The sequence below is a fragment of the Enoplosus armatus genome, chromosome 8 (assembly GCF_043641665.1).
Source record: "Enoplosus armatus isolate fEnoArm2 chromosome 8, fEnoArm2.hap1, whole genome shotgun sequence".
NCBI classification, from domain to species: domain Eukaryota; kingdom Metazoa; phylum Chordata; class Actinopteri; order Centrarchiformes; family Enoplosidae; genus Enoplosus; species Enoplosus armatus.
This window is the reverse complement of record NC_092187.1, coordinates 11,682,095-11,706,607: the sequence shown is the minus strand read 5'-3', so window position 1 is coordinate 11,706,607 and position 24,513 is coordinate 11,682,095. Positions and strand designations below refer to the sequence as shown.

General features: G+C 41.6%; 2 protein-coding genes across 2 annotated transcripts; both read right to left on the bottom strand.

Moving 5' to 3' along the window:
- Window positions 1-8,150: 8,150 nt before the first annotated feature.
- Window positions 8,151-10,769, bottom strand: rbm15 (RNA binding motif protein 15). The gene has a single exon (XM_070910488.1). The coding sequence runs from the start codon at window positions 10,767-10,769 to the stop codon at window positions 8,217-8,219; it is 2,553 nt and encodes an 850-aa protein (XP_070766589.1). The 3' UTR covers window positions 8,151-8,216.
- Window positions 10,770-14,455: 3,686 nt separating this feature from the next.
- alx3 (ALX homeobox 3) lies at window positions 14,456-23,905 on the bottom strand. Its single transcript, XM_070911100.1, has 6 exons — window positions 23,881-23,905; window positions 21,743-21,897; window positions 19,537-19,855; window positions 15,225-15,496; window positions 14,976-15,098; window positions 14,456-14,803 (listed from the first exon to the last, which is right to left on the bottom strand). The coding sequence occupies exons 1-6, from the start codon at window positions 23,903-23,905 to the stop codon at window positions 14,456-14,458; spliced, it is 1,242 nt and encodes a 413-aa protein (XP_070767201.1).
- Between the last annotated feature and the right edge of the window lie 608 nt (window positions 23,906-24,513).

The window sequence follows — 24,513 nt, the reverse complement described above, 5'->3', positions numbered from 1 at the left end:
ATGCAAAATATTTTATCCCCTATTCTTGTTCTTATCAGAGGTACATGCATCCAAAACGCAGATAATCCCCCTCATACATCATCCAGCACATTTTAATACTAGCAGCCCTTGCAACCATAAGTTATTAAAACATAATCTAAATCTGTTTTCCAATGCAACAACAAAACTGCACTCACTCCGCAGGAAATCTAAGCTATGCAGTTGAGCTCGAAATCCTGTCTTCATCTCTTTTCGGAAGCACATGTCCATGAAGAAATGCTTTTCTCCTGATTTCTTTGGAAGCCTTTGCCTGTATCTGTGAACCTGTACTCACTGATGATGCACTTTGGGTCAAGTTGTGGTTATGCTGCATGACATTTCCCCTGACCCTTAACTGCCACTTAATTGCAGCCTGCTTCTATGACACAATGTGTAATCTGCTCTTCAAAGCCAAAAAGCAGCAACTGCTTCAGTAGTTTAACAGAGAAAACAAAAGTGTCTCTCGCCCCAACAAGATTATTGTAGCCCCAGGGGTAGACTGTATGGCATGTGCTAGCATTTCGAGGTATTACTGGTGCGCTCGCTTTATCTTTATTTGTAATATTCTGGACTCTTTGTTGCCTGTCAGCTACTTCAGCACAATCTCACATACACAAACCATTCAAACTTCAAAATGTTCAGCCCATTCAGGGCAGCTGTGCTTCTGTTTGAACATTTTCTTTTCCTCTTTAACCCCTTCATACTCATTCATACTTTCATCTAAATACAACCCTTTGTACTTAATTTGTTTTTTTTTTCATACTGCTCAGTTTTTCTGGAATTGCAGTTGAAGCTTTAAACTTTTTTTAAGATTTAATATATAATATTATGTGTGTGTATTGGGCTGGTGACACTGCTGGCAATAGAGCATTCAAAGGCAGTGGGAAGTTGAACTAAAATCTTCTGCACTTGCACATAAACTGACCCTTCAACTTCTTCCACTGCTTTCTCGCCCTTTTAAACTCTGTTAACTGCTTTCATCACTTACCCTTGAACTGAGAGTTCAACTGTTGACAATTCAATTCACTTGCTTTCAGCAGAAAACACATGGATGGTTCAACTACTACCAACATATCAACTGCTGTCACTGCTTACATACCAACTGACAGTCAAAACTCACTGTTTTTTCCAGGGCACACGCTATTAACTATCTCTAGTACTTGAATTTGAACTGCTTTCATCGTTAACAGTTTAACTGTCATTTCAACTTTTGTAATGCTGCAAATGACAGTTCAACTGCTTTCATCTCTTACACTTCAGCTGTCAGTTTAATTACATTCAGCACTTGCAGAAAAATAGCTGCCGACAGGGAGCAAAGTGCTTTCATTACACTTAAGCTCTAACACTTTTTAACTTCAGCTCCTTTCAATGCTCACAACTGACAATTCAAACTACTTCAGTGCTTCAACTTCAACCGACACCTCAACTCCTTTTATCACACTTTAAGACATCAGTGTTTGCACCTGCAGCGAGCACGCTTAATTTACTTAAGAATGTATTTATTTTTTAATCGAAACATCAGTTGTGACCTTTTTAAATACTACAACAAACTAGAAACTGCCTTCCTCCTTTTGAGTGTCAGTAATGATAATATGCATCTAAATACTAGGCATCACCTGCAGATGAGAAAATTGTCACAGCCAGCTCATACTTTGTGAGCTGTTCTATGCAAGTGCACACGGAGAGACATTTTCCAGTCGTTAACAGCCCACTTGCACATCATTTTAACTGTAGCAAAGGTAGCTCCTGAAAGAAGAAGCCTGTTTGGTCGAGATGTAAGTATGCTTCCTAAATATTTTGGTCACATTGGGACTGAGGGGCGATGGAGCTGATGCGCTCTCCTGAACAGCAGTGGATTCTGTGTGATTGTGATTTTGTTGACCTTGTATGTCTTCCCCAACTGGACCGGTAGGAAACTGTTGCCCAGTCTTTGCAGTGCCTGCAGGCAGCCAATTAATGACAATGCAACTTATAATTATATTGTGTTTATATATGGGAGTCTGTTGGTTCCTTTTTTTTTTTTTTTATGTAGAGGTTTTTGCGTTTTTCGGTGGAGTCCTTGTTTTTCACCAGTTTGCCTTGTAAGGTACTGTATTGTATCTTTACTAACTTTCCTGTGATGTCAGCCAAAGACACATTAGAAACCTACAACTTGAAGCTTATGTTAAAAAAACAGGTTGGACCGTTTATATAATTTAAACCACTATGACCACACATTATTCAGTCATTTCCAAGTCTTAATTGAGGACGGCCCAGAATCCAGTGATGGACATGTGTTTTGTTACGCTGCCCTCTTGTGGCAGAGGAACCTTTCTACTCAAAGAATGCTGTCTCAATTAGTACCAAATTATTCCTCCTCAACTCACTTACACAATAATGAGCAAGGCTCTTTGTATTGCTTCAATAACGACAGTCATGCACAAAAGCTCTTTTGGCTCACGAGTTGCATTCATCACCAGTATGCTTTTGTGATTGAGGGCCACTGAATATTTTGTACGATAATAAATCTTTTATGAAAAGTATTTGATGCTTTAAAAGTAGATTTTGGTTTGGGATTATTTTACTTGTTAGTTACTTGGATATTTTAAGGAACTATATGTTTGAGCAATATCTTGAAAGAATTTTTATGTCCCTTTGGTAATATCTCAAACACCATTGATGAGGAACTGAGTTCTGTTTGATGGCGTTTGATCTTTTTTTGTTGCAGGAAATGCATTTATGGGTAAAGCACTGTTTTGTCACTTCTCTGGCTCCTGGATTTGTGAACTGATAGTTTAGGAAATATGCTTAACTAATCATAGATATCCTGTTCCGAGACGTTAGACTTCATTTTTAAGCCTTGTAACGCGCAGTCAGCTGTAATAAACTGACATGTGACTCAAGTCTGTTCTTGTGTGATTCAGACCAGGCCAACTTCTATCTCTCTGCAGAAAACACTCACAAGGTGCAACGTCTTTACATGTTTTATTGACACATTATTTAGACACACTGACATGAACAAACAAAATGATTCATCTCTATTATTACATTCATTTTCATCTTGGGTTTAAAAGTAGACAAAACAAATGGAAATTATTTCACTTTGTAAAAGACGGTTTCCACATTTTATGTCATTTTTTAGATAAGTAATGTAGTTAATCAAAGCAAACAGATTACTTACAGTAGATGACACCGGATGGTGTGTATTGATGGCCTGGAAACAAACTGATGCACCAACTGCTGTCTGGTGGAACTCTGAATAGGAAACATACAAACACATTTTAATCTCTTGACAGCAGTTTACAGTGTTAAATGTTCACTTATGACAGTGTAAATTATTTGAAAATGCTTGTTATTGCAAGTTTTACAAACATAAATGCTGGTCGACATAAGAGCCCAGTGAGTGCGTTGTACAAGCATGGACAACATCAATCAAGTGTACAATTGTAGTTGACACATTTGTGGCTTTTTTGATTTAAATCAGATTATCTCTCCAACAGTAATGCATGAGCAAGTATTATGACATGACATGTATCCCATATTGTACATCAGTTCACATTTACAAAATGTTAAGATGTCTTACAAAAACTGGTATAAATTATAATATGGTACCTCTACAAAGGATAATAGGTAACAACCCTCATTTAGAAATCTGTTTAAAAAATCCTTGTTTTAAGCAGGTAAAAGTGAGCCTGTTTTCTTAACATTGTGTATCAAGACAAAAGCTAATATCTCATTTTTGAACAAAGCACCTTAGCAGGCATCGTATTGCTCCTCCATATATTGAAGAGTGAATATTTAGTTGCACGTCTCTCTGGTTTTGATTAACTCTCTGCGTTATTTGACAGTCACAGCACGACAAACAGCACAATGTAGCTGCTCACACAGCCTCAATATACTGGGAGCAGTGTAAAAGACAAACTGGTATCAGTGAAGTGCCAGCTGCCCCATTCTGTTGTCAAGTATTGACACAGATTGATTTTATTTTCACAAGCTACATTTTGATTACTAAATGGTGGCATGTCACAGATTTATAGGGTCCAGGACTGGGCCTCCTTTAAATCTCACCATTAATATTCTCTATTTCATTAACTGGAGGTTATCATTTGTGGCCTGTAGTCATTAACATCTCTGAATGCAAAAGACACTTTTGTGCCAAAAGCTGTCTATGTTAATTCCCTTGGATTACATTTCCCTAACTGATAATAATGCTTCAGGCTTAAACAAGAAATGATATAATAAAGATTTCTTTTAGCAGGATCAATAACATTATCCACGATCAGGAGTGGCTTACTGAGAATGTTCAACATGAATTAAAAGAAAACACAGTGGCTTGAAGCTGTTTTAGGTCTACTGTGAAACAATAAGGCCTTTATAACTGTATAAAAGTGAATGATAGTAATCTCCATTTGGTTTTACATCTCCACAAAGCTGCAAAAACATCTAATCTAGGCAGAGGCATCAACAGCTGCAGTAGCCTAACTGTACTGTAAAAACTTAAAAACTTGACATTTTATTTCAACCTTTTACATCAGTTTGGCAATGGATGTAAACATAAGCCTCTGCATGAGTATATTAACAAAAAAAACTGTGAATTAAGGTCTTAAAATGTTCACTTGTTTGAAACAATTTATCAATTTGTTTTGATTCTTAAGCTGCTGATCAAAGCACTACTATATGCAATGGGTTATTGTGGGCAGTAAATGGTGCTCTTATCTTACACTATTGGATGTATGCCAATTGCCATCAGTGGAAATAACCTCAGTAATGAAAACTACAGTGTGTCATCTTGCATTTGTTATTGTAAAACATGTGTTGACACTTTATACTTACCACTGCTGCCTAAGCCACCGATACAGACCTGGCAGGCAGCACTTTTTGTCCTTACTCACCCTCATGCCGCTTCTACACAGTAGTCGTACAGTGATACCAGCTCTGTCCCGGGTGTCTGGTGTGCATGAGTGTGATTTGTCAGGCAGACTGTGAGAGGAGAAGGCAGGAGCTCCGTGGTCCTCAAGATGGCAATGTTTCTCTAGTGAAGTGAGGGGTCCTTCTCAGCACAGAACACAGCATTTGTTTTCACACTAACATGACTAAAATGGATGGTGGGAGGAAATGGAAAAACTTTCTTTCCTGTGTAAAGTGGCCATAAACGTATAAAAGGGCACTGGCAAAATAAACAGGTCTCCTAGAAGAATTTGGGGGAAGGGTGGGGGTCCTCAGTGTGGATTCCTTCCAGTGGTGTCAAAAAAGTTAAAACAAATTGGCCTGCTCGTATTTCATTTCCATGCTGCAGCAGACCTCAGATGACGATCGAATACAGCGTCAGCACAGCAACACACTTCTTCACTCGTCTCCTCGGAGAGGGTTCAATCAGAGGAGAACACAAAGACGGGGGCAAACAATATTCCTAGCTGAGGTTTGGGCCAATCCTCTTCCCTGAGCCAAACATTAAGTCAAATCAAATCATAACTGGGCAAAGTATAATACAGACATATCAGCCCAGTGGTTCAGCTTGGCCTCTGCAGTGAGACCGCTTGAACTGTAGCTGCTATGGAAATTTCAGAGCGGTGTCACCCACAATCTCCCGAGTGGAGTGTGTGACGGGCGGTGGTGGGATTTCCTCAGGTCCTATTCAGAACCAGGAACAATGCACATGAAATCTTTAGTGTAATGACCAGGGAAGACAACAGGATACTGGCGCGTGCTGCTGTTTGCTCCGGCCCTCGACTCCCGGACTGGACCGCTGTCTGCATCTGCCACTGTTTCACACTGCAAACTGGATTCTGGCTGTAAACAAGAGGCAGCGGAGGCTCCTCGGTCCTGATCGGGTGTTCACATGCCAACAGGAACAGTTGAGGGCATAACAGGGGGTCATGGGGGAATGATTTATGATGGGCAACTTAGGAGCTCAGAGCAGGCCTGTAAGCAAACAGCGATCCTCACACGATACAGGGCTCTCTTCACTGGTGCTAAACAAATTGCAAGTTGTCTCCCTTTTTCGTGTGCAGAAACAAAATTTCAAGTGACAACTCCTTCGAAACACAATAAGGTATGGCAGCTTGTTTCTTCAATTCACTTCCATCGAAGAAACATGATTCCCTTCAAATGAACAATTTATTGATAATCGGTCACATTAAGTGCCCAAACGCACTCGCAGGTATGTGAACAGCTTCGCATGGGCTCTACGGATTTTCCTTTCCCATGACATCAAAGTGTACATTGCTCAATTTTCCATTTAAAACAGAGGTCATCACAGGTGCAGATGGGATACACAACTTAAAAAGCTGCCTCATTAGTGAGGACTCACAAACACTAGGTAGCCTTCTCTGCAGAGGTTTTTCGGCTCTGCACTCGTCTCCTCAGGAGTCCAGCGTTGAAGTGGGTGTGATGTTCACACACATAACAATTTTCTGACATATTAATGTTTTCAATACATATTCAACCAAACTCAGCAAATTATGATTCGGGGTGGGTTACTATTGCATGACAAACATACAATGGCAAAACAAAGTACGGTAAGTAGGCCTTGGGAACATGTTGGCAGGCATGAGTAAAATATTGTCCAATTTAGACCTCTAAAATTTAACTTAAAACAATAACTGTTTCTAAAACTTTAAAATTACAGACCTACTTACTGAACAAATAGCAGGTTTTTGTTACTTTGTACCAACATCTTACTGATACTGAATATTATTATTGTTGGAGGACCTACTGTTTTCAGAGCAATAAATGAAACAACACAAAACTCTCTAAGCTTTTTTATCCATTACTACTGTAGTTTTTCATAGATCACATTACACAACCATTTCTAAGGTAGGGATGCACAAAATAAAATATGATGTAAAAAATATGAAAAACATTAGTTAGTATTTGCTTCACTATGCTATGCGTATTGTGTTATGGGCTGTTCCCTGGGCAAAAATCTCATATCTGTTAGTATTCAGCATTCCACATAAAGTTGACATAACAATTTAGCTTTACCAGTGAACACACACTGAGTTCATTGTCTATCTTGCAATTTGGTGTTCCAATATTGAGGAACACATTAATAAAGATACACTCAAATCCAAGCCATGAACCTGAACATAATGTGTAATTTTTCAAACAGAATTCACAACATAGGTAACTGAAATGTGTGGGGTTTATCAAGAAACTTTTAACTAGTGACCTTCAAGATGTTTTCCCAACTTTGAGGACACGCACAGGTCCATAAAAATTTAAACACATCACACAACTCTTCCTCAGTACACCATGCTCTGTTCACCACAAATTTTAAACTATCTTGTTGTCGTCAGGGTGGCTACCTGAGGAGGGCAAGATAGACAAAAAAACGTGTGATGAATGTTGTGTGGTAAACTGGAGAAGAGTTGTGCGACATGCTTAGACCTTCAAAAGTGTTACCAGGATTATTTCTCCAAAGAGATTAGCTTTGTAACTGCAGTACCAAATCATTCACTTCACCTTTACTGAAAACCTTAACTTCAAGAATGTCATGCTCACTTTCGTCTTTATCCATCAAAAAGTGATTAATAGAAATATTATTGCACTGTAATTCAAAGCTTTGAAAAAGGATGTTTTCTGTAAATACCTGTTTAGGAGGTAGACACAATAACAACACCAATACAATCTAAGGCAATATGGTATAATAGCCCAGAAACAAACATGACCTTTGTTAAGCTTGTCATTTTCAGCTTTTGTTAACACTGTGTTGGAGAGATGTGGCTTCAACACTACAGTAGCTTGTGAGGCCTTTGTTTGTGGTTTTACTGTAGTGGAGGTGTTATTGTGTCCACTCACTGCATTTCAAAATGTTATAATTCTTTTCTTGTATCAGAGTTGGATAACTAAGATTTTAAAACTGGAAATGAACCAAAACCTTGCTTTCTATATGACTGATATCTTTTTAAATAGAATTGAAATGTATTCAACAATTGCTCCTCATGTTTTACTGTTAAACTGACTGAATTACTGCCGGTTTATGACCTTGTGAGCAATTCATTAAATTCATTCAAAATAATTTCAAAAACACACACCCTTTTAGTTTTGTAGGAGCGCACTGTTTGTCCTTTCAGTGGATTACATGGCAACATACAAACACTCAACAACCATACTAGTGTACCCCATAATGCAGAACACACAGCATGCAATAGTTACTGACATACAGCAGATTTTTTTTTTTTTTTAACACCACTTGAACTTAGTGTGTTCAGATTTTTTTAAGATGCTCCACGAACCACAATCATGACCAGATAGTCCTCTTCACTATTAGCCAGAGCTTTGGCAGAGGAATCCAGGAACTGCTGGGAGAAATCACAGGGAGGGAAAGCATGAAGAACCCCTGTGTTGTCTTTATCTCTGCTGCCCCCCACAGGTAGGCTGATGACTCCAGCTGCTTGTTTTTGGTTGAGGTAGGACACCAGGTTGCGAAGCGGCCGCTGAGTTGAGACTGCAGGGTCAGACGAAGATGCATCCTCTGTGGTCCCAGGAACTGCCAGCAGGATGGCGTAGCCGCCGGGGCCCGCCACCTTGATGCGCCGGGATACCTCGTCCAGCTTGGGCTGGTCCAGACGGAGACGCTGGGTGATCTTAAGCTCGCTCACCTGCCTCCCTGTTGTGCCATCAGCAAGCAGGTCGCTGGCTACGTTGTGGTCTCCCTCCAGCAGATGCATGTTGGCTGGGAAGTTGCTGTTCTTGAGCAACAGCATACCATGCCAGGCCAAACTGAGTTTGGTGCCGTCTGGTTTGGACGGCTGGCCTCCCTTGGAACTGCTCTCAGAACGTTCTCTCTTGGCTGGCCCCTTACCACCATCGCCTGCTTTGCGCTTTCGCTCTCCAACTGCTGAAACGCTGCTGCTTGAAGGTCCCTTGTCAGAGAGACTCTGGCTTTTGAGTCTCCGTTCAGCCCCACTTCTTTCCAGGCTGCTGTGATGTTCTCGTGCTGGTGAGGGTCGCTCGCCCCGCAGAGGGCGCTCTGAGTCACTGAAGCGCCCTCCATCTCTGCTGCTACCACCAGGACTACCATCTGGAGAAGCACGTCTACGTCTTAATGTTCTCTCAGTACTGTCAGGGGAGTGGTCTATATGGCGTCCGTCCTCCATTACACGCCGCTTGCGTACAGGTTCTCGTCCCTGCAGCTCTCGTTCCAAAGACCAGGGCTCCCGCACCCGCCGCTCACGTTCCAAGTGCTCCAGAGGCTCAAACGGTGATGCACGTACCCGATCACGAATAGCCGGGTTGGGCCACTCAGTTCCAGGAAAGAGTTCTCTCTCCCTGAAGTGAAGAGGCGGTGGAGTCCGTTCCCTAACCCTCAGAGGTTCAGGAGTGGCACGGTGGACAAATGACTCAGCCACCATGTCAAAAGGTGGTATTGGGAGAGGCTGCAAGAACTGCTGCTGGTAACGATGCTCAGTGTCAGCAAAGTCCACTCTAAGTCTTCTTTCTGGGCCTCCCAGCGGGAAGCCCCTCATGTGTGTGCATGCCGCTTGTGCAGCGTCCAAACTTTCATATTGAATGTAGGCCCAAGTGTCCCCCTTTCTGTAGTCAATGGTCCTTATGGTGCCAAAGCGATCAAACTCTCTTGCCAGGGCGGCTAAAGGAACCCAGGGTCCAAGTCCACCCACCCACAGGCGGGTGGTGGGGGTTGCTTTCCCATAGCCAATCTTTATGGGGTTGTGGCCCACTATTTTGCCAGACATACTAAGCTTAGCACGGTGAGCCATGTCAAGGTTCTCAAATTTCAGAAATCCATATGTGCTGATTTGTCCCCGTGTGGGTCTTTTAATGTCCACTTCTGTTATGACCCCAAACCTGTCAAAAGCTCTCCTCAGGTCTGCTTCTGTAACAGTTATGTCCAGGTTGCCTAAAAACAACGTCCTATTGGCTCTTTGGTCATCTTCTGGAGATATAAAATCCTCCTCACGAAAAGCTGCTCGCTCCGCAATGAAAGCTGGACGTGCCCTGGCTTCAAACAGGGCAAACTCCCTGTCCCTCTCCAGTTCTCTGGGCAAAGGGGGCGGCGGGGGAGGAGGGAGCCGTCCCAAGGCTAGCTGCTGCAGCCGATAGTCTCTGTATCCAAGCCCGGTTGGCGAGAGGGGTCTCTGCAAATGTCTATGGCTTTGAGCTGCACCGTACAAGTCTCTCTCAACAGGGGAGCGGCTTCTCCTCCTGTTTATGTACACTGCCTCAATTTTCAGCGGGCGGTCGTACAGCACCAACCGTCCCCTCGCGTGCTTAGCAGCTCTGGCGTCCTCCGGCTTCCTGAAATTCACGAACGCTATCCGTTCGTCGTTGCTACGGCTTATCTTAACGCTCACATCCCCGAATTTTTTAAATTCATGAAAGAGTCCATCCTCTATGTCTTCGTCGCTCAGCTGGGTGCCGAGGTCACTTATTTTGAGGGTTTTGTACTCACTCTCGGCGCTGGGCGGCGGAACCCGCTGCTCGCCCCGTGAAGTGGTCCTCGGTGAGGCTAAATCCAGCGTCAGGCTCAGGTTGTGGTTTTTACCGACGGAGCTGGCAGCAGCAGACTGACAACTGTGATTATTTCCAGTCCGACTATGACCGTCGAAATCCCGGTCTCTTTTTTCACCGAGCAGACTCCTTCTCGTCGAGCTGCCGTCGCTTTTGGTCGAGCTATTTCCATTATTACTCCCACTGGAAACGGAGAGAGCCCCCATTTTCTTGCTGGTCGGGTGGCATCCTCCCCTGTCTCGAATATCGTCCAAGGCCCGGGAGCGTTTTTTAATCGGCGACCGCTCTTTACCTTTCATTTCAGTCCACACGGAGCCGACCCTCGGGACGCCTGTTTTTTTTAGTGCAGTTTCTGCAAATTACTGCAGAAAATTATTGAAATGAAAAACGGATTTATTCACTGACCCTGCGGCAAAACAACAACAGTCGCCATTTTGTAAAGATTAGTGAGAAGACCCGCCCCTTCGACCTGATTGGTTGAAAAAGTGGGTGGAAAACTTTAAAGCGGATGTCAATCATCCTCTGAGACGTTTGAATAAAAAAAATGTATTTATGTGTTTTTTCACTTTTTGAAACGAAGCGAAGGCGGTGGACGAAATAACTGGAACACACTACAATGTGCTGCAACTCAACACAAAACACCAACACATCCTGTGGCCTGTTGTCAGTGAGTTGAGTCAACCCTCCCTGACATGATTTCACAATACTAAACATTATGAGCACAAGGTAGTAATTATTTTGAGATTTACAATTTATTGCAGGGGTATTTGAATGTGTCATTTTGTGAGGCGCTCCTGTTTTTTGTCCATCCCCAGTCAAATTACTTTTCTATTATGGAAAGTACACTCACTAAACATCTGAAATGACTAGATTATGTGACAGTAATAATTAATCTAGAATTTCACAGGACGAGAAACAAAACGATCATGGTGTAGTGAGGCATAGAACAACTTTTTACATAAATCGACTTTATACCACAAGGTGGCAGTATTTGAACGGTGGCTCAAAGGCTACAGTAGCACATAAGCCCTTAACTAATCCTTAAAAATGTCCTTGGATAGGCTCATGGCCTTTCTCCGTGGGCAAAGCAAGCTGTTGATAAAACAGTTGTAATTTCTCATAAGTACACAGTAGCCAAGCTTCACTCATAATTGTAGGACTTTTGTCAGGATGAAAAATGCAATTAACAACCTTTTAAGTTAATTTATTAGGTTAGTATATTTGTTAGTTCCTTTTAATATGTAACACTTAATTAATTTCAGATACAACTGTTTTCTTTTTGGTAGTATAAATTGAAAGCAAAATGAAAAAAGACTACGGTTATTTGGCTTTTCCTTGTACTTTATCTTGAATCATGCTAAAATATAAATAACATTTATGAGTTCACTGTTTCTATCAACCACCTTTTGCACCATTTTGTGCGAACTGTACAATTAAATGCAAATGGTCGACTCAATGTGGCACTAATTAATCTGAAGGTTTTTCTTCCTGCAGATGTTGAACTGCTAAATGAAGTTGTACTGATAAATGTGTGGTAGCAGCCAAATACTTGACATGACAGACAGTGTTGTACTTGCTTTACTCCACTGTCTGACTGTTGTTGTTGAGTTGGCCACACTCTGCTACCACATTGTTTAGCTTAGTGGGACATGTTAATGTGGTTCGACTACTTCAAATACAAGGATCTGTTGTGTCACAATAGCTGCACTTCAAGGCCAAGATAAATCTTGTTGAGATCAAAGCTCAGAACAGTGGCCAGCAGGCAGCTTTACAGAGTTTAATGAGCATTAAATCATATTTTTTGTCCATTAATGAGGCTAAGGGGATAGTAATTTCCAGACTCTAGTGACAGTCTTCACCCAATGACCCTGACACACAGAGTGATGCTTAGTTAATAACTGCCCCCAGCATTGTGCAGTCTTAACTCAACATTTTTCATTTCTTTTCTGACAAATCATATAAGGCTTTTGTAGCTTGATATATTGAGTCGATACAGATCAAAGCGTAAGCCACACCATTGTAACTTCAGTGACACCTTAATTAAAACTTATGGCCGCCTATTGTAAGATGAGGTAATTGGTCCTTTTTTAAAGTGGGATAAACCATACTGCATTTATGATATTGTGAGTTATTCTATTACAACCATCCTGACAGTGTTTGAGAGTTAACATATCACTAAGCCACAGAGTTTCCTCTTTTGTTTATGGACAGATACATTTGATTAACCTGCTGCCTATCTAAAAATAAATAGCAAAATTGAGCACTGATCCACCATCTGCTATTTCTTCAGCTTTCCTAAAGATGGCCATCGCCTCAATCCTTTATCCCTACTGACAGCTCTTCTTATCTTCTTCACTTAATCTGGGATTTAATCAGGGGGGCTATGTAACTGCAGTAAGGGCTGCCGTCTCCCAGGGCCTGGCTGGAATTTGAAGCTGTGGGTGTGGAAAGTGTTTCTGATGGGTTTGTGCATTCTTCTATTGGAACCACATGTTAGTGGCTCACACAAAACCCCGGCACAGACTAAGGGAATGGCAACTAATCCGCCCCAGCATGGCTGTCATGGCGAAGCAAGCAAAGGGAAAGGAGAGCCAATATATTCCCCCGTAAGCCATGTACACTCCTGGGGAGTAAGTGGAGCTTGGGAGGGCTTTGTCCACCAGTGGAACTCTCTTTTTTTTTCTCAATTCAAGTTGCATTTTCAATCTCACACAGATTGAAATGTGTGCACATCTGACATGAATATGTTGGTATTTAGTAATTTACACCAGATGGGATGGTACCATGCAATTCAGTGTTTCCTTGACAATAAAGTAAATTGTTTGGGGTAAAGCACAACAAGGAGATTTCCTGAAAGCAATTATTAGGAATGCATGCAGATTACATGTGAGAGTAAGTATGCTACAGCAACATATTTATGCCATATTCTTTTTTTTTCTTTCCCCAAAAGGCAACACATGAACACATACGTATCTCTAAATAAAAGCAGAAAGCAGATGACCTGGCTTCTGTGAATAATATTACCAAACACAATACGCTCTGGGCCACGGTAAACCCAATTTCTTTGATTAAACTGTAACTCATTACTCAGTTGGTCGGGTTTACCGCTGATGCCAGATGTGAATAAGAAATGCCTGCCTCATTGTGAAGCCAGCCGTCTGTGGGAGGCTCTCCACTTTATCATCAATACCGAAGTGTGGTCGCTCAGATAGCTTTCCATTAATGAACCTGCCACTCGCCCCTGATACATGAGGTGCCACCTGAAGGCCTCTTGAAGCGAGGCCAAGTAGGCTGCACATGTACGCTCTCTCTGCACGCTTCCCGAATACGAAAGAAGTTCACTTCCCGCACAGCAGAAATCTTTGTGTTTATGGCAACCAGAGCCTGTGAAGCATTTTTGCCTTGCAAACCACACTCCCAAATAAATTTGTGACACAGACTTTTGGTTAACTCTCTTGGTTATCGTTTTTTTAAAAAGAGTCATGTCAAGGCTAGAATAATTCCGGCTGAGATTGTTTTTGCTCCGTTTCCTTAATCCGTTTTCCCAAAAATAGTTTCCAACTGAATAAGACAGATGATTTAGATGGAGGCCTTTATTACTGGTCACACTACAAAGCACGACAGACAAAAAAAAGATTAATATGATAATTACAATTTTTACATGCTTAAATAATTGTTCCTCTTTGGTCTCAGCATTGTGATATCAAACTAAAACTGGAAACGATAAAGTTCCTATTAATACACTGGGGGGGGGGGGGGGGGGGGGTTCGTGCAAGAGGCTCAAGTTGCCCTCAATGTTCATGAAATTCCTATTCCAAGATCTTCTGAATTGTGAAAAGTCTTCAAGTTGGCTTATATAAACGTTAAGAGGAAATATTTGAGTCATATGCTGAGGTGGGTGTGTACATCGGGGACTGTGTATGGGTCAGGAATGTAATATGCTTTGGCTCAGTCAGTGCATAATGGGGAGCTGGCACTGTTGTGGTCATGTAGGCCAGGAGAGGATGCTGCCTGGCTCTTTGGCTTTCATCCGCAGCGCCACCAGGCCCGTCGGCTTGTATTCGGTTTCGGGCCCTTCCATGGAAGGGGACCCAAGGCCTCCTGGGAAGCTGTGGAGAGAATAGAGGCCGTTGATGCCCGGATGGTGTGGCGGGTGGTGGTGGTGGGGATGGCTGGGGGATGCAGGCATGCCCATGAAGCCCTGCAGATTGCTGTGGGGGTGAGCGTACGGACTCATGCAGGACGAGGGGATGGAGTCAGCTCCTAGGACACAGCCAGCACCTGAACCACCGCCTCCTCCTGGAGCCGCCCCTGGCCACAGGTTGCCCTGCATCTGGACGAGGAGAGACGAATAGAACGAACATTAAAATCCTTCATACTTTACTATGAAGATCAAATCAAGATACACTATCAGCTTGAAAAAAAAAGCAAGTTATCACAGCAGGATCAATAATTTACATCTAGTGCTACAACATGTATGTCATTTAAGATCAGCAGTGGCCCACCTGGTATGTGTCATGGCGTGGGAGAAGAGAGATATCATATGTAGCAAAGTGGTTGCGGACCTCTTGGATCTTCCCATAGCGTTCCCGTTTCCTCCACTTGGCTCTTCGATTCTGGAACCAAACCTTTCGAATACAAAAATATAGTATAAAAGTAAAGGTTCAGAAGCCAGCGGGTCATATTCAGGTCATAAACGCTTATAGTTATAAAATGTGAAGGGTGTAAAATATGAAGTAGTCGCCCTAACAGACCTGAACCCGAGCCTCGGTGAGCTCGGTCCTCAGGGCCAGCTGCTCCCGGGCGTACACATCAGGGTAGTGCGTCTTCTGAAACACTTTCTCCAGCTCCTCCAACTGAAAGGTGCTGAAGGTGGTGCGATTGCGCCGCTTCTTGTTCTTGCCAGATAAGTCAATGGAGTCAGCGATGGAGTCCCCATGTAAGCCGCCTGGCTCTTTCAGCTTGCCACAACAGTCTGTGCCAATACCAGGATAACCCATGTTCTTTGGAGCTCCTTTCTCTCTGACTGAGGCATGGAGGGCAGACAGAAAAGTTTTTATTTCAAAATAAATAGAAATTATTACGCAAATTCATTCATAATCATTTTTTATTGTCAATTTATTGTTTGATCATTTTAGACTGCGGTCTTTGAGGTACCACTTTTGTTTTTTCTAGGGTGCTGGTTTAACTTAGTATTTTGCAATCATTAACTTCTGATTATAGTAAGATTTTAACATTGTTTAAGTCAGACATTTTGTGTAATCTTTTTTATTTTGTTTGTCTGGAACCCATTGTTGTTGCTGACCAAGGATGCTCTTGGTAAAAAAAAAAATTTCAATGAAAAAAGTTTTTTGATCTCAATGAAGCTTTTGTGGTTAAATAAAGGTTAAATAAAATTAAAATGACAGCTGTTTTACATTTGGTTAATTTCTTTTGTAGTGTTGTAGAAAGATTGGGCAGGACACAAAGAAACACCACAAACAAATCAGCAGCCTTTTACAGGATAACACAGACAAACATTCATGCTTAAACCCAATTTAAATATCTTTTGAAATTGTGAGGAAAAGCATCCAAAAGACACCACGCGAACATGACTGTTGAGAAAAGGTCAGTGCTGGAATCAAATCTCTTTGCGAGGCACCAGTGCAAACAACCGAATGCTCAACCACTCCCATTTTCACTGCCCGAGAAATTGTTTAAAGTCCTTCATTTAAAAAAAACAAAAAACAGCACACTTTCACCTGGATATGGTTCTGACACACAGTGGTCAGATTTTAAGAACACACTATAATCCTGCACACTGTTACAAACTTAAATCAAACAGGGTCTCACATGAAACACTTTGTTTGTTTGAAAACCATTAATCTCTTTCTTGTTTTTTCATGCTTCTCAATTTGATTCCCAAACTCAAAGTGCCACAAGAGGCTCAACTGTGAGACTTCTGAGAAAGCAACACACAACACTCATTCAGCCAAACAGCGTTTTAATTTGATTAGCTCAGACAGCCCATATTTAGGCAGTGGGCTCTCGGTGAGTTGGCTTGAATTAAACCCACAAGGCAATAATTGAAAAACAGGATTTGATTACTTTCATTTGGAAATACAGAAAAGAAATGTTCAGGGTCACCTTCCAAACACACACATCAACTTATTCTATGGGAAACGTATTGCAACATCCATGTCAAAATATTTACATTAGGAGTAAGAAAATTAGGACACAGCACTGAATTATATGACAAATTTATATCTGATAGAGCACATGATTTTTGTTTGAATTAATAATATACATTCTGCCCTTTACATTCAGCAGTAAGGGGAAATGTGAAAGCATTATTTCCCTTCCTGTTAACAGACCATGGAAAGGGCTGCTCCCTCCTGCAGTGTTTGGATGTTGTTGTCCATGTTCATTATGTTTAACCCTGAGCTCCAAAACAAAATCACTCTCCATCTATCTACAGGCACTCACTCAATGGGGGCAGCCGAGACACTACTTTGCTATTCCCCTAATTCAATATGGGGCCCAACAGAGAGCACTTTTCATTGCAACACTAATTTCCTCGTGTCCATTAGGTCCCACCTCGCACCGCAGTTCATGCTGAAAATATTCTCCCTCAAGATTGAAAACTGGGGCCGCAGGACATTGTATAGCTTTTACGCTGTCAAGCACCCACATCCGCTGTGCCTCCACTCCTGTGTAACTGGAGATCTATGAAATGCGGGAAAAGGCAAATAGAGGATAAATTCAAAATGTATAGGTAGGAATATCACGCTGTGAGCACGAGGATCAATTCTAACACACGGAAATAGTCGTGGTGGAAATTTAAGCTGCTTCTTTTCCAGGCCTCTTGCCCCGTACATTAAGGTTTTCAATTTGTGCAAAACGGTGCTTCAGTCAAACATGCGTTTCATCCTGTTTCCTTAATTAGTGTAGAATATTCACTGGCTTTAATTTCATCTGCCAACGTTTATTTTAGCAGATGAATTATAAAAATGAAGTTAATTAAAAATGAAGCGACCTCAGCCTCTAACAGGGGATTAGCAAGGTTTGAACTTGAGTTTACAAAAGGATTTAAATAGAGGAAGCGTTTTATTTTATTTTAATGGAGTTGAGATATATTTGTGTAGCATATTTCTATATCAGAAATTATGAATAAGGTAAGACATTTCTTGTGCCCGAAGATACATTTTGTCTGGAATGTGTTGTGGCGGATAAGCCAAGCAAAAGAGACAAAAAACAAATCTGCCACTGAGAACATCATACATGTAAACCAGAATTTAGCAATATAGCAAATATAGTAAGCAACATAATAATAATAAACACATAATATACACAATAAATAAACACATTCAAGCATTAAATCTCCCAAATGAGTAAACGCAAAAGAAAAGAAGCCTTCTTTTTGACAGTCTGACCCCCTTTTATTTGTAAAAATAGAGAGATCTTTCCTTTTTAGTTGTAAAAATACAAGTTTGCATTATAAAAATCATACAATTCATTGAGAAACTATTTTATAAAAATCAACTCACCCATTGATTAAAAAATTGCAAATTGTGTATTACAATTGCAAGAATTGATTGCAAACAATGATGCTGCAAACTACATAAGAAGTTCAAAGTGTGAAGATGATCGAAGCGTTTTAAATGCGTTGGCCTGTCCCACCATCTCTACACTTTCCTTTCACTGTAGACAAAACAGGAAGACGCATCTGCCTTTGAAGGTGTACGAACCCAAACTCAAAAACACACAAATACGTAGTGAGTGATATGGGTAGATACACACACACACACACACGGTTTCTATTATGCACATGCATACATGCAAAGCCCCACTCCCTTACAGTAATTTAAAAAATAAATTAAACTTGCACGCATGTGTGTGCATGCTTGACAGAGGAATGGGGAGACTATACATGCCTTCTCTTACTTAAACAGAATTTAAAAGAAAAGTAATAAAAGTCCACTTTCCACCAGGACAGTTGATATCGTTATCATAACTAATTGTGAAACAGTCTATTGGCTGTCTTTGGCAGTAACATGAATCAAGCTGTTGTATATTATTCTGGACACAGATATCACAAAGACCTTATCAGCGCTCATATCCTCTGTTGCTTTGCAGAATCATCAGCACCAATAAATAAAGTGAAAGACCACATCATTTCTTCAGGCTTCAGTTCAACATATACAGTCGTTACTTTTCTTCCCAAGATGGACATTTACAGGCTGACAGCCTTTGTGCACATGCCTGCTTGCAAAATGCAAAGTCACTTGTGATGTGTTTTGGGTGACAAAAACTTGCACAAACAAATGGGAGAGAGAGTCCAAGGGCTATAATGCAGAAATATTAAGCTGAGTGTTGGCCTAAAAAGCTGATAGCTGACTAGTAGCCTAATGACACACCCAACTTGCTGTCAGGCTGACCTTTAGCCTCTCTCACTTTACATCAACGACTGTCAAGTGAAAGAAAACTTGTTGACATTTTTATCACAACCATGCTTTCATTTGCATTGCCAGTAAAATTCAAGTAATACTTTCGTGTAATTACTAGTTGAAATGACTCATTTATGAAGCCTGCAAACTACAAAAGAGAAGAAGAAAAGAAAAGAAAACTGGCTTCACTGGATTTGTGTCATTTCATTTCTTCCCAAAGTTAACGAGGCACCGCAAAGGATAAAGATAATTCTCATATTTTATTCCTCCATTTTTTTATTTTTATTTTTTACACCCGCTTGTGCAGGATGCCCATTATTGTATTTCAGAAATGTCAAAATAGAGAAATAAATATGCTAATGCGAGGATTGTCTTCCGAACAAAAGAAAGGTAGGCATAAAAAACGTTACATATTATACTAACTATATATTTTTTACACCTCTTAAGTATTTTTCAAAATCCAAGCAAATGTGCTGTTTTCATCCAAAGATAGTTGAGACAAATACAAACATGCCCAGATCCTCGTTATTATTGGTAGTAGTTGTAAAGATCTTGTTGTTACTCATGCTTTTAATTATCGGTCAGTTGCTCTTTTTTTTAAATTATTCTTTTTGTAACTCATAAATTCTCACTAACTTACCTTCCGAGTTGTTCTCATAAAACGCCGGCTTGCCGCTTATCGCGGTCCCCTTTTGATCCTGGTTTATACTGTCCAAGAACTTGCTGTGTTTGGACGGTGAGGCCGGCGGGTTCGCCGGGGCAGCGCCGTGCGTAAAGTCCGCCGCAGCATCGCCAAACCTCCCCATGGCGGCGGCGTACAGATCCCCGCGCAGGCCGAGACGGTGAGGGAGAGGAGGAGGAGGAAGGTGCGAGGGTTTCTGCAGCTCATCGCAGGGAAGGAAGGAGCCGGATCCGCCGTGCTCCAGTCCCGGAGAGGTTTCTGGCGTCCTCCTGCTGGTCTGCGAAGAGAAAGGCAAACAACTCTCCGTGTCCATCTTACGGCTCCAGCGGGCAGAACAGACAACAGCGACTGGGCGCTGATAGTGTGGGCGCCGGAGTGAGAGATTTTTTTTCCTCTTCTGTGTTCATGTCAAGTGGGTGGGATTTAACAGATCAGAAACAAAGACCCGTGAAACCGGGAGTGGAGTGTGTGTGTGTGTGTGTGTGTGTGTGTGTGTGTGTGTGTGTGTGTGTGTGTGTGTGTGAGAGAGAGAGAGTGTGTGTGTGTGTGTGAGAGAGAGAGAGAGAGAGAGAGAGAGAGAGAGAGAGGGGTGTCTGTTACAGCATCCAGCAGTCTGATATAATCCGCCAAAAATTCAATCACGTGTGGTTTCTGTCCCTCCAATTAACCATTTAATTCCTATTTCATATATTGTTATGGACCTAATCACCAAATCAAGCAGGACAGGAGGAGCAGACAGCAGACACACACACACACAACAGTTTACGCACTGAAAATTGGCCGAATGAAAACACCGTTGTTTTTTGTTATTGAAGGCCATGATGACACCGTTAGCTATTTCATTTCATTTTTACTTTATTTTTCTAATTTCAAAAAGTCGGGCGTGACGAACGGGACTAAATATTTTCTTTTCATTATATCAGACTGAGACTTTCTTCCTTTTAATTTACAAACATTTCTGCACGCACTATAAAGTGTTCGGCCTATTTAACAGCGCATATGTTTATTTTTCCTTTTCAATTTCGATCCATTATTCTACTGTCAATAAATGTAGCCTACGTGTCCTTCTGCCGCTAAACCAAAGGAAGACACACATCAAAAATGAGCAAATTCACTGTCGTGTGACACAAATTTCTCATGTAAAAATAAATGAAAGACTAAAGCAATTACAAAGCATGTGGAAATCAGCCGAGGTCAAACAACAACAATCTGGATAATAAATGACACATAAATCCACACGCAAACATCCTCATTAAATGTACTAACCAATATAAACAAAATGTATTGGGATCATTTATTTAACCGTCCACTCAGTGCCATATTTCTGTCGCTGGCTTTGTTTTCGAACAGATACAGACCATCATTTTTCGTTGAAAACGCGCCGGCATTCATCAAAAAATAACGGCATATGTGGCAGTTAGGTTTATATTTATATTTACCCTGAAGAGATATACATCTAACTGGAGAAATTTGGGATTTTGGAGGCTGTTATCTAAATAATAGTCATTTTAAACGAAGAACTCTAACGCATCAATTATTAATTTAAACTAAAGGGTTATTCGATCGGCAATCTTGAGAATAATGCAACATCCTATAAAACCAATGGTTGGTTGGAATATAGGTTATCATTATAATGCTGATCAATCTGATTAAATACGAAATACTCATTCTAGTAGAGTACAGTATGAGTCTACCCGACATATACAATAGGCTAGTTCACTTCGCCGTTTCCTTGTCGTTCAACTCTAAACTGAGCTGGTGATTTCCTGTGGTTGTACTAAATAATACTGAATGTCTATTAGAAATGATGGAAACAGCAAAACAATAGTTATGAAGGTCATAACATTTCCCAGCTTGCAGTGAAATACAGTTTTAATTAATGCAATACAATTCTTAAATCTTTGTGGGATTTTGACTTGAACTCACTTGACAACTGTTTTGATAGGAGTCAATATGAAAATAACAATATTTAAAGTAAAAGCAGAAAAATGTGCTTTTTGTCCATGACACAGAGCACAAGATGTGTTATTCATTTTTACCCCTTCAGCTCAAAACAGACTGAACAGAACAGAAAGAGTTGAACTCAGCAGTGAGATAAAGGGCTTTTGATACTGACATGTTATCTCCGATCTAGACAAACCTCGTCTAAACACAGTGCACTTACCAGGTTCAGACGCGGTACCGTTGGTTTTGGGGACATCTCACGATCTCTCTGGATACCTGAGGCCGCACGCTGCTCAGCTGACGGACAAGTGTGTAAACATGAGGTCCATTTGGGCTGAGAGGCCTCATAAGCCCCATTTGATTCCATTTTGAGCTCTGAAATATCAAAGTGTCCACAGTACACGTTACAGATCCAAGCGTAGGAAGAAAGAAATACAGAGTTAAGATGGCATGTGAATGATGGCTCCAAGTGAGCTCCAATTTTTCCTTGACTCGTTATTGGTCCAAAGACTAACTTGCATCAGATTTTCAATGACAAAAAGAGAAAACCCGAGAAACCTAGCAACAGTTCTTGTCAAAAAAAAAACAGACATTAATAAACCAACGGGAAAACATTATCTAATTGTAGTGACAATCTCATTCATATTCCAGCATGCAGATAATACTCTTAAACTACATTCCTCTCTTTACCAAGAGGCTCATAAAAGTGTAGTCATGAACAAAATGAAAATTCCAGTCTTCATCTGGACACAAATTGCAAAGACATGGCTGCTTGCATGGAAAGGAAGAGCTCCTTTCAGTTTAAAATGATTAGTGACCTTAGATATGAGGCCTAATGACATTTATGAGTAACATGACTTAGATTAACATGTTTGGGTCAGTAGAGCGTAGAGGCTAAAAAAAGGACGCGCTGTCATGTTAATCACAACCACAGTGCCACCTTTTACCCTCCCACACTCTGAGTGTATTCATCCCCGTAAACTTCAGCCTAGGTGTAGTTGCCAGCATTTATCAAACTGTCTGGCTGACCACCATTAAAAACCTCATAATTCAGTTAGGAGGGGAGGTATGAGCTCTAAGATGTACACACAGGGGGGACACGGATATGTTTCTCAAATCTCGTGACAAGCATGTCCTCTGCAGCCTGAGGCAGCAGAGCACTCTTGAATTCACGAAGCCAGCTGAGTAAATGCATTCCAGAAATGTGGGCAAGAGGAAGAACGTCTGCGCTATGATCTCAGAGTTGCCGCAGGTAACAGTGTTTATATGAATACTGCATCAAGAGAGCATAAGATGTAGAGGATTATGGGTATGTTATTTGCTGAGGAATCGAAGTCTCCTAAGAGTCTGTGTGGACGTCTGTGTGCTGTGGCTTGCTTAATTACACTTGGGGGGGGGGGGGGGGGGGGGGGGGGGGGGTCTACTCATTCATGCACTGAAAAGTCCAACTTTCAAAACAGACACTGAAATCTTTGCCACAGCAAACAAAACTGAGCATTGTCCTTTATAAAATAAGCACATTATGTGAAATTATGAGTAAAATCCTACCTTAGAAAGAGATGTGTGCATTTTACCTTCACCCCCTCGCAGGGAAAGAAGCTGTGGTTAAGAGCAGGGAAATGGCAGAAAATAGCATCAACTCGCTGTCCATACCATGACCAGCTCCACTCACTGCTCCCCGTGGTCCTAAACCCTTGTCCTCCAAGCCTGTCCTGGGCATGACCCTGCACAGGAAATCAGTTCAGCCTGTTGGGAGTCCCAGGTCTCCCCCCGCCGCCTCCCGGCTCTGGGCACAGACAGCGTGGATAAAGGTGACCCTGCACTCTCACTGCACACCCTGCGGCCCTCGGGGCTAAAGAGCCGCTTCCACCCCTCCCTTCACTACATCCTCTTGGCCTGGCTGTCAGTCTGCAGGGCTTTGTCACACCCTGTTACACCTTACATCCGCTCTTACAGATACAACTTAATCAACTGTAATCAAATGAATTAAGTAATAAGGCACTAATCTTTATTACATAAAATCAGACTTTCAAAAGTTTGTACATTAATTTAGTGATCTTATATTAGTGAATACCGTCTGTCATGTGTGTAGAGAGTAAACAAAGATCTGACCTTTTCCAGTGACAATCTGTGTGATGGTCCAACAGCATGTAGATGTAGAAGTTATTAAGATGGACCTGCCAGATGAATACCAACATAGACAGCCAGCAAGAATGAAGTACAACTCTGTACTTCATACAAGCTGGCCATCTTTGTCTGGCTATCACTGCCTGGGGCCTTTCCTCTCACGTACAGGGTGGCGATTCAACCTGAGGTTTGCATTAGAATAGGAGAAGGATAGCTAATTCAATTACCCGCCATGAATGCACAGAGATGATCCCATATGCAGAGCCAGGGCTCCTCTCAGAGGCCTCCCTCACATCCTCCGGTCTATGTCCAGAAGCTGCAGAGCCAGCTGAGGATGTGACTGACAGCTGCCGACCCCGGGGTCACCCGGCGGGAGAGGTGCATTCTGGGAAGCTTAAGCTGGTCTGCTGCAGCAATGGGGGTTGAGGTTTCCAAGGGAAATGGGAAGTGGGGTTGCTGTCCTCTGTCTGACCTCGTACGAGGCGTCATGGAGCACACTGGAGCCCAGTGAGTGTTTGCAGCAAGTCAGGGTCCACGGCCACAACACAGATGAGATGAGCTGGGTATGTATCTGTCAGAAAAAAAGACCAAAGTTTCTCAAATGTTGGATGGTATTGTTTTGCTTAGAATTTTACTATATGAAAATATTATTTTCCACAGTGCTCTGTAAGAGCATAAAACAGTGAAAAAGAAAAGTTTTTCCATTAAGCTACTCAATTAACCCCCTGGTGATCTTCAAACCAAAGGACCTTGATGTTTGACAGTGTAGACAGACTAACAATGACAAGTCCTGCACCCTTTGTTAATTTAAATTTGGACATAGCTCTTTATGGTTGATTTATCATGAAGGATTTTCTTCTGCAA